The sequence below is a fragment of the Podarcis tiliguerta genome (genome assembly GCF_965153285.1).
Source record: "Podarcis tiliguerta genome assembly, chromosome: 3".
In the NCBI taxonomy this organism is placed as follows: Eukaryota; Metazoa; Chordata; class Lepidosauria; order Squamata; family Lacertidae; genus Podarcis; species Podarcis tiliguerta.
Genome location: NC_139536.1, coordinates 66810786 through 66821681, shown reverse-complemented (window position 1 = coordinate 66821681; position 10896 = coordinate 66810786). Strand labels below are relative to the sequence as shown.

At 40.6% G+C, this 10896-nt stretch overlaps 1 protein-coding gene across 5 annotated transcripts; it reads left to right on the top strand.

Annotated features, from left to right (window-relative positions):
* The first annotated feature begins 85 nt into the window (after positions 1-85).
* Positions 86-10887, top strand: LOC310675102 (nephrocan-like). Of its 5 annotated transcripts, none has more exons than XM_083435217.1 (4): positions 86-190; positions 5687-5831; positions 8203-9104; positions 9771-10887. In XM_083435217.1, exons 1-4 carry the CDS (start codon positions 180-182, stop codon positions 10216-10218), a joined length of 1506 nt encoding a protein of 501 aa, XP_083291343.1. In that variant the 5' UTR covers positions 86-179; the 3' UTR covers positions 10219-10887. The 5 variants fall into 5 exon arrangements, with proteins under 5 accessions (XP_083291343.1, XP_083291345.1, XP_083291344.1 ...); XM_083435219.1 differs by having other exon boundaries at positions 163-300; XM_083435218.1 differs by lacking the exon at positions 86-190 and adding an exon at positions 649-1030.
* The last annotated feature ends 9 nt before the right edge of the window (positions 10888-10896 follow it).

The window sequence follows — 10896 nt, the reverse complement described above, 5'->3', positions numbered from 1 at the left end:
CGCTAGCGCACCGGCGCTCCCAGCCGACCCGACCTAACCCTCGCCGGCGCCCGCGGGACGGCCCCCTCACCCCCTCGGTGCCCGCGAGGCGAGGCGGGACAGGGAAGCGTCGGCCTGAGCTCGAGAGCGGCGAGGGCGGAGCAGCGGCTGAGGGAGAACGAGGGGTGGGGGGGCGGCGCATGCGCGCTAGGTGCGACTTCGCTTCTGTCACCCGGTAGGGCAACGCAGGAAAACCGCTGCCGAGCAGATCGGCGCTCGGCTTCTTCGGCCTGCCACAACGGAGGCTTCTTCGGCAGTCAGGTCGGTTGGGCCGAGATTCCCCACAAATCGTCGATCGACGGGCGCTGCAGCTGCTGCTCTCTGCCAGAGGGGGCGCTGCGGCGCAGCTCTACTTCGAGGACGGCGCGAGTTTAACAGCCGGGCTTTCGGTCTGGTTCTCATTCGCTTAAAGACGTGAGAAAATCCTTCCTGGATCTTCCTCGACAGGCCTGTCTAGCCCAGCGTCTTGTTTCCCACAGCGGCCGGCAATAGCGACGGGCAAAGCTGCTGCTTATTGGTCCGTCGGGAGCTCGCATGGACGTTAGGAAGCCGCGCGGGAGAGAGCGCGAGGCGACGGGGAGGTTTCCTGAGTCCGTTTCTGAGCGTTGCCATACTTCTCCCAGAAGCTGTGGCTGAGCAAGGGGGTCTTAATTGGGGGTGGGGGAGCCTTTTTTTATTACTAGGAGCATCTACCACCCACAGCAAAGGGCTTGGAATTAAGAACAAGGTGCCTTTTTCTGAGCACATTCTGAGCCCAGGCACTTGTTTCCAGTGCTAGCACTTAACTTGAGGTCTTAACTGAGCTCTTGTGCTCAAAAGTCCATGCCAGATTAGGTTTTTGTTTTAGTGAGGAAAGGAAGTTTGGATGCTGGAAGTCAGAGACCCTTCCCGATCTACTGCGATCAGCTGGATCTACTGCCCCCACTACTCAAGCTCTACACAAGTGCAAGCACTGAAGGCGGGATCGGAAGGAAACACTGCATATTCCCGGGTAAAAAAAACAAAAAACAAGGCTTTTTTTGCCCTAGAAAGCTCAACGTATGAACTGTTGCAGCATACAAGAAACATTAAAAAAAAAATGGCATTGTACGACAGTGTGAAAAAAACCAGTCCCTTACCTGAGGCTTACATTCTAAATGATTAGCGTGGAAAGTTCCCTAAATACCTCATAGGCTTGAATAAGGCTTGAAATCCTTTCCATTTGTTGTGTTCAGAGTCACAGTGAATTCGCAGTTTACTAGCCTGTCCCCTAATAGACCATCCAAACTTATTTCCATTTGTGCAGGGAGTAACACAGTATTTAAGAAGTGAGATACAAACAAACCTGTCAGCATATCTGCTGTGTGGTAATCACATTGTCCTTCTACTTGGGTGAATATATTGTGTTATGGGGGAGCAGAATTGCTTTCCTCCCACCTATCCTCCAAGAATATAACTTGGACAGGTGTGCTAGCATCACATATCCTAAAACACTTATTTAAAAATTCCTCCTCTCCACCCATCTGATTTTTACAAACTTGGAAGATTTTTTAAAAGCTTATTTGAAGACTCAGCATGTCTAAGAACAGGAGTTTAGTCATTTAAATAAATGGCAAGAACCAGCAGTGATACTTTCTGTTCTGCAATACCCTATAATTTTGGGAAGAATTTTGTTTGATCCCTTTAAAAAAAACAACCAATAATTAGGCTGCTAAGGATTCCTTCCCTCCACCACTGTGCTGCTTTGTTTGAATACAATGTAACTGCAAAGAGGAATCTTAGCACCTCCAACATGTCTGACCAAATTCAGTGTTACTGGCTCTGGATGGGGCTAGCATAATAGTCCAGTCATGCGCATGTGTACTCAAAGGCAAATCCGACTATATCAGTGAGGCTTTTTAGCATGTGTCCATATGATTTCAGTCTTAAATAAATGGGAAGGCTTTTAAAATTTCTGGAAGGCCTCTATTCCTTGGCTGGTTGGAAGGACCATGGAAAGTAGCAGCTTCCTTTGAATTTTCAGAATGACTTTGTGTATCGAGGGGTGCAGCATTTGCTCTTGATAAGAACGCAAACTCTTTTTCATCAAGAGGCATAGGTAGAAACAGTACAACAAACATTGTCCTGTCATAAAGATTATTATCACTGACAGGTGTGGTTCATTCAAATACCAGAATCCAAGGACAAATCCCTGTTCAAGTTTGTTTGTTTTTAAGTGGGGGACATACTGTCCATTGAACTTCTTATTTACGTAACACCTTTTTTGATCCTGCCTTCCTAATTAAATTGTACAATATGTCTTACATCCATAAAACAATAACTTGTAAAACCATCCACATCAAGTAAACCAGCAATAAAACCAGCAGCAAACAAACAAGGAAAGTGCAAGAATATAAAGTGAAGGTTCACGTGGTGCATGCAGGAGAGCAGAGTAGGTGCACCACAATAATGTATGGATTGCAATGTTAACAACTGGAAATGTTTGGTGAAAAAAATAAATCACATAATCATTGTGGGTAGAAATAGCCAGCCAAAAAAGCAATATAGGAGGAAGGAAATATCACCACCTCTACTTAAATTCTGATGCTTATCTTGAGGTAAAGAAATTAGAGTTAGTTGAAGAGGAAAAAGGTAATAATGGGTGGCCTCAATTATCCTCACATTAACTGGTACATTTCAAGATGTAATAAATTAGTCAAAGAGCCTACAGGAGAGGAGGTGAGTACGTATTTAATATTGAGTGGTAGCCTGAATCTGATTAGCACTTTATTTGTTGCTGAATGGTATATATGGAAACCACCTTAAGGAGCTTGAAGTCACATTCATTTTAGACAAGGAAACTTGACAAAGCCTAGGGCATTATTTTAAAACCAAGTTATAGGCGAGAGTCCCTTCAGGAAATTTGGAGCATGTATATGGGCTCATGAGAATGCCATTGTAGTTAAGGAAGAGCAGGGTTGAGGAAACCACACAAGGCAAAAAGGCTTGCATTCAAAAGTCTTGCTCCAATGGGGAAAATAAAAAAGAACAAAACAAATATAAAACTATTAGGCAGGTAAATAAAGTATTCAAGGAGTAAATGCCTAAATACATAAAAACAACAGTTTCTTTAAATGCAACAAGAACAAGAAATCAGTGAGACAAATGGGACCTTTACAGACCAATCTTGAATTACATTGCCAGCTGTGTTGGCAGGGGCAGGAAGAAATACACTGCCTGCATACTGGTGGAACAATTACTGTATTCTAGTCACACGTGCCAAGGAGGAGAGGGGCAAACATAGCACTCAGAAAATTCCAAAATGGCATAAAAACAGCATCCAGGGAAATGTTGTCACAGTGCTGCCAATGATGCCCACATGCTGATCACACAGGAAGGGAACCAATGAATTCATGATGGGCATGAATTCATGATACCCCCGGCACACACCCCTGGAACAAAATGCTCAAAATGACACCATATGAGCCCTGGTGGCATGGCCAGCAACCATCTCAATAAAAACTCCAGCAATAATAACAGATGGACCCTGCTTGATCAGGCCAAAGGCCTGTCTAGTCCATTATTTGGTTATTACAGTGGCCAACCAGATGCCTCTGGGAAACCCACAACTTGAGCGCAACAGCCCCCTTCCTACTTGTGATTGCCAGCAACTGGTATTCAGATGCATGCTGTCTCCACCAGTGGACACAGAATGTAGGCATCATGGCTAGTAGTCACTGATAATTTTATTCTTCATGGATTTATTTACTCGTTTAAAGCCATCTAAGTTTTTGGCCATCACTACCTGTTGAAGGAATAAATTCCAATGTTTGCTTATGCACTATGTGAAGAAATACTTTATTTTGTCCTGAATCTTCTAACATTCAGCTTAATTTGTTAGTCCCAAATTCTTGCATTTTTACGCAATTTAGAAAATTATGCCATCTAGGCATAATTTTATATGTCTTTGTCATGTCCCCTCCTGATTGCCTTCTGGTTGCCCTCCTGGTTGTCCCAAATATTGTAACCATTCTGATTTCTCCTTTCATTCTGATTTCTCCTTTCTGCAATAATGCAGCACCTTACTAATGCCAGTCTTCCATACGCTCCTCACAAGCACCATTTTGGAGCACAGTGTACAAGGGGCTGTGACTCACTGGGGGAGGAAAAGACTTTTCCAAGGCCACATCAATAGCAGCTGCACACACAGAATAGCAATAGCTGTCTTTTGCTTAGGGCAGTTGACAAACAGAAAGCAGAGGGATGGTGACAGCATACTCCCACTGAACGTTTACAAGCCCTGGCCCAAAAAAAGAGTGTTAGGAGCAAAAGAGAGGGAGTTTCCTGGACTCAGCAAACATGGCAGAGTGTGGGTTTTTACTGCTTCTCCACAGCTGCACACAGGAATAAAAATATTGCAAGGCATTTGTAGCCCACCAGCCCCAAGAACCAGTGAACAATGCCAAGAAATGGGCTGGAGAAGGAGCCCTCATCTGGTTGAACATCTTATGCTTTACATAACAGGAGATTGTGCTTTAAATCCAGAGTGCAGCCCCACAGTAGGAAAAGTAGGCCAAGTGCACTCACACCTGCCTATATGAAGGGGCTTATAAAATAATTTTATGCGCAAATACAGTGATCACTCCGACTTTGGGTTTGAAAGCAAAGAGCTCATGCAGACTATTGAACAGTGTTAGACCTGGATAGAGAAGACCTGAATTCTTAAAGATGTAGATGTGATTATGAGGAATTATTCATTCATTAAATTTTTTTGCCTCCAGCTGTAAAGAGTACAGGAGTTCTGGGTGAGTGAGAGGTGAAATGGGAACGCAATCCACAGATGAAAAGCAGAGGATAGTAAATCAGCCTTCCAGCATGACAGATTTTCAGTAACTAAATCCTAGGAAAACAAAAGATACGCAAGTTCTTCAAGTGACATTTTTGCACCAGACAACGTTGTTGTTGCTGCTGCTGTTGTTTATGAATTTTGTATGTCCCTCTTCATCTGAAGATCACAGGGCGGTTCACAACATATATAGACATTTTAAAATAACTCAAAATAAATGTTGTCAATAACAATCATTGAATTATGTAAAATATAGAAATCTATGTAAAATATAGTATATTTTAAAAACAAAGTAAACTGGCTTGATTCCTCTGGATCAATCATGCAACTATGTTTGTGTGTCGGGATGAAAGAGGAGCTTCAGGGTCTTTTTCCAGATGCTTTTAATATGGGGTCATTGAAAATCCAAAAATTTTATAGCCCACTATAAAACGGCTCTTTATCTTTTCTCCCACCTCATTCTGTGGTGTCACACTTAACCAAACTAGGAAACTACAGATAACAGAAGTGTTTGCAGATTAGGCAACAGCCAATAAATAAGATCAATTTCCATGCCAGGCAGAATAAAGATTCCTTATCATTGTTTAAACCTTTTGCTCTTTGTGATGCCTGTGAATATTTTAACCCAAGGAAGTTAAGAGATTGTCTTCTCTGTTCCCTCTCTTTTAAACAAAAGTAAAACATGCATCTGTATTATCTTTTTATCAGGTGTTACGGTATAAAAGAACACATGGCACCTAAATTCATGCTGCAGCTCACATTTAAGCTGGTGCTGCTCGGGAAGGTGCTGTTTAGGAAAATGCAGCTGTTTTGCGTTTTACTCCTCTTGTTTTATCTTTGCAGAGCTCAAACCCCCACATGCCCACGGAAATGCCACTGTGACTTGGCAGGGAGAGTGCAGTGCTATAGAGTTGGAGAAGTGCCTAAAGAGATTGCTAAAACTACCAGGGGAATTTACATCAGCCATGGCAAGATCAAACACCTCCAGGTAGGATGGTTTATTCATCAGCTAACCTACATTTTCAAATTAGAGTGGCAAGGTGCAAAAGAGGACAGACTTATTACATATGCAATCTTTGTATAGGATGCAGAATTTGGCACTGGAGGTTTTATTGGGAGGGTGGGGTTACAATTGCCTCTACAGATATTTCCTTTCCTATACTGCTGTTACAGTATCAGGAGCCCTCTTTTCCTATGTGTCTGCTGCTGCTAATAGTAATACTAATACTAATAATAATAATAATAATATAATAATAATAATAATAATAATAATAATAATAATAATAATAATAATAAAAAATCTTGTTCCATGTTTTAAACTGAACCTTGTAGCCCAGGGCTATGAACTCAGATCTAAGCCTATTATTAATAATATTATTGTTATTATTATTACCTTGGTTCTGAGTACACAGCCTTGGGATACAAGGTTCAGTTTAAAACATGCTCCCTTTTATTTTGTCTAAATAAAAACCACCATCCAGTGTTCCCTTCTGAATTTTAGAGAACACTTCCCCATGCTTGGTGTCAGGTGTGGGGAACCACTGGCCCCTCCAAATGTAGCTGAACTGTGACTCCCTGCAAGGGCAAGGGATGATGGGAGTTGTAGTTCAGCAACATTAGGAGGGCAAAAGGTTCCCCACATCTGTTCTATATTAAAACACACGGCATATTTTTATACTGTACTTCATAAAAAATCCAGTTTGACTTAACAACAGTTAAACACAACTTAATAAAATAATAATTAAAACAAGGTAAATAAAAGCACATAAATAAGCAGACTAAAAGACAAACAATAGCCAGACTATCCATCAGAGGTTGTTATCAGTAAGCCACAAATGCTTGGGGAAATCAGGTGACCAAAACATAACGCATATGACTTGTAGCCGGTAAGTTCTAGCAGCAGAATAGTATTGTCATATATTAAATATCATCCATAATATTAAAATATTTATGACGTTATACAGCTGTTTTCCATTACCATTGAGAGAAATAAATTTATTTCATTTGAACATGTACAAAAAATAACCTTTCCTCTGTACAAGTTCAATGCTTGGTATTGGTAGTTCTGCAACAGTGTTGCCAAATGGCACAGCCTACTCCTGTCCCTTTAACAGTTTTAATAAGCAAATAAGCAGAAAAAGCGGCATATTCTAGTATCAAATAAGAAACCAGGGCAACTTATTTAAATCAGAGACATCCCTGGAAAATAGGGGCACTAGGAGGGTCTGTATACACACAGAGTATTAGCCACAATTGTGGGCGATTACATAGCAGCAAATCTTGGGTTTGCCACCCAATGTGCCCTTGATTGAAAACCATAACTGACCCTGTCTGACAATTGTTGCTCTAATATGTGTGGACAGATCTGTTTATTACAGCCAAAATTTACTTTTACCTCTTGTACATTAGACAGACCAATAAATGTTCTTACACAGATAGGTTTGTTTGCTCATTAGTACAAAGTGTAATCACAATTTCATGGGCAAGAAAAATAGTATTTGCATGTCATGACCAGAAAAGAAAAATGGAGGTTCTTATCAGGGTAATTGACTATTTTGTCAACTACTGACCGGATAGCCAGTTGTAACACAAACCTGTAGAGCACCTTTGCACAAAGGGCTGTTTTGTTCTTTCCTCTTAAAACTTCTAAAACAAGTGCCAAAATTTATGTCATGAGATGATGCTAGCATTTTCTTGTATGCTCTACAAAAAAGAAACCATCTCTGAACTGATGTATGAAGATATTTCAAATAAAGCACACAGTCAAGCCAAACTAAGTAATTTAAAAATCCATGGTTCTACAACTCACAACACTTCAATTCTAGAATCAGAATAGTGTTGCCATATATTGGATATCGTCCTTTATATTATTAAAAAAATTCTTTTCAGTTCATTAATTTTTTACTGCTGAAAAGGTATATTTCTAAATTCAACAGAAATATTGTTTTATAACTAACAAATGCTTTGTTTAATTTGAAATACTAATGTTTCTAAAGGCACATTCTAATTAAGACATGTATCCCAGAAGGAAACTCAGCAATTCTAATTTTCATAATATTCTAATCTTTACAATGCTAGCCTATGCACCGTAAATATTAGAGCTCAGTGGGGTTTACTCCCGGGTAAATCTGAATAGTATAGTGTTTGTTCCATGCCAAGCCTCTAGAGGGCTCCAACTTGCCATGAAACATGGACAACATCTAGTTTGGCTAAAATTAAATCATGCTCACGTACAGTATAATATTGTTCTTGCATAACTCCCATTTATTTGAATGATGTTTTGTGGCCATTCCATGAAACTAAATCCATCTCTGAATTAGTTTGGCCAGGTATAATTTTGTTGTGGCTTAATCCTTTAGATCACTGACATCAGCAGCATGTCTGCCCTTGAAGAATTTGTCCTGACCTGGAGTGGGACAGAATCAGTGGAGAAGAACACTTTCAAAGCTCTGGATGCATTGAGGACCTTGGAACTTCGGAAAAATAAACTAAGGCACATACCTACCTTGCTTCCAGGAAGCCTTGAAGTACTGAAGCTGGGGGACAATTTAATAAGTGTTGTACATGAATCTAATTTTGAAGGTTTACAAAAATTAAGGGTACTTGAAATACAAAGCAATGTGATTTTGGCTCTTTCTTTTAGTACTCTCTCCTCCCTCAGCAGCTTACAAAGTTTGACTTTGGATGGAAATAATATGGAATATGTGTCTGGAACCTTCTACCTACCCAACCTAAAGTATCTTAGCATGGAAAACAATAAGCTGCAATCTTTCCCAGGAGGGTTTTTTATATCTCTTTGCAATTTGCTATTTCTCAACTTAAATGGCAATTTACTGACAAGCACCCCTTCAGATCTGCCTGCATCTTTATTGACATTGAAGTTAGAGAGAAACCAGCTCAAAATGCTAAAATTTGGAGATATGAGGCAAATGGCAAACTTGTCAGAGCTTTTCCTGTCTGAAAATCAGCTTTCATCACTTGAGGGCGTAGAGTTTCTTTCCAGTTTAACTAGACTGGAGCTGTCTGGGAATAAGCTCCAGATAATCCCATCCAGATTACCAGTCACGCTACAGAAATTTGATTGCAGCAATAACCTGATTGAGAGAATAAAGGCGCAAGATTTCGGGGAACTACATAGCCTAAAGCACTTGTTCCTTGACAACAATGTTGTTGCCACATTTGAAGATGGGGCACTTCAGAACTGCACGCAACTGTCTAATCTGGCACTTGAACAAAATCTACTTAGTTCTATTCCATTAAGGTATGTGACTGGATTGGGCTCCCCTTTTCACACCTGCAACAACTGTAAGAAAACTAGGTGTGCCACTGCAAAATACTTAAATGACTGGGATAAATTAAAGCCAGTGTGGCATAATGATAGAGTCAGCTGAGAACTGTGGAAACACCAGTTCAAATCCCCACTCGGCCATGAAATTCACTGGAGAACTCTAGGCAACTCACTGTTTCTCAGCTTAGCCTACCTCACAGGCCTGTTACCAGGATAAAATGGGGAGGCGTGACTGTGCATGCTGCCTTGAACTGAATGGCGAAATGGTGGGATATCAATCTAACAAATAATGAATAGAGATTGATATTGATTCAGAACAGATCAATGTGCAAACAGCATACATGCCACTTATTTCAGTGCGGTGGCCAGATTTTTGAGTCTAGAATCTGATTTCTAAACACAGGCGCCAGGACTCATGCCTCCCAGGAAACCAATTTAGTCTAAACCACTGTATTCCAAAGATGAGTCCTTGCTCAAATTACTCCCTAGTCTGGTTTATGTGCAAGAAATTGGTTTCAAATCACTTTTCTACTATAATGCTAACTGGGTGGCCTTCAGGCAAGGCATTATTTCTCACCCTAATGACAGGCTTCTTGTTTTAAGATACTACATAAAACAATGTTTCTTTCTTTACTTCAGACTCCCACATACACTAGCCAGACTGGATCTGAAAGGAAACAGCATACAAAGAATTAAGGAGCAGGAACTGAAGAATTTAAGGCACCTGCAGGTCTTAAACCTACGGAACAACAATATATCCACCATAGATCACAGTCTCTGGAAATATTTACCTCGACTCAGATACCTATATCTGGACAGCAACCCATGGAATTGTACTTGCGAATTCCTCAAAACCAGAAGGGTGCTCACAGCCAAAGGCATAGATGTTAAAGGAGGAAAATGTAAAGCACCATCAGAAAGCCAGGGTGAAAGCTGGATGTCTTCAAGAAAGGTTCTGCATTTGTGTGCACACAACAATCTGTATTCATTAGAAGGAGGAGAAGAAATAGGAAAGAACACAAGCGTTGATAATCCCTCCAGTCTCAGAGTAAACATGGATGATTATTATGATTATGAAATATATTAAATAGAAGTCCCCAATAAATTGCGAACTCGAGATTAATTCGGTCCTCCAGAGCAATCTATCCCTGACATTTTTTCATTTTGACCTACAAAATTGTATTTAGTCAGCAGCTTCTAAACCTATTGAAATCATTAGCTCTACCCAGGATTGACCTGGTAAGGCTGGGCTGTTGCATTCTTCCTGTTTCCAAATGTTTGGAATGGGAATGAGACAAATCTAGTACTGTATTAATGTTGTTTAGGCAACACTTCAGTGGGGCCCTAATGATGGTATTGGGGTGGCTATACACAAACCTGGTTTTAGTACTGTTTGCACATGCAAAAAGTTTGGGGTGAACCAATCTGTTTCGTTTCTGATCAGTGCTTGTACCATAGCTTCCTGCTAAAATCCTGTAACTTTTCATACAGCAGATGTCCAGGGTGTGTGTTCTGCTTTTGTTGTGTTGTAATTCAGGTGCCACTTCATACAACACTAATGTTGGCTATCTATAACAATTAATTGTATAAACAAGATATTCGTATTTGAAAGTGTGGGTAGGCAGGGTGGTAGTGTTTTGAAATCACAAAGTACTTTGTTAGAATCCACTTCGCTGTGCATTTAATGAGGTGTCATGGGAAAAACAAGAATACGAATAAATGAAAATTAGTGCACCAATAAAATTGACTAAACGTATGGTCGTTC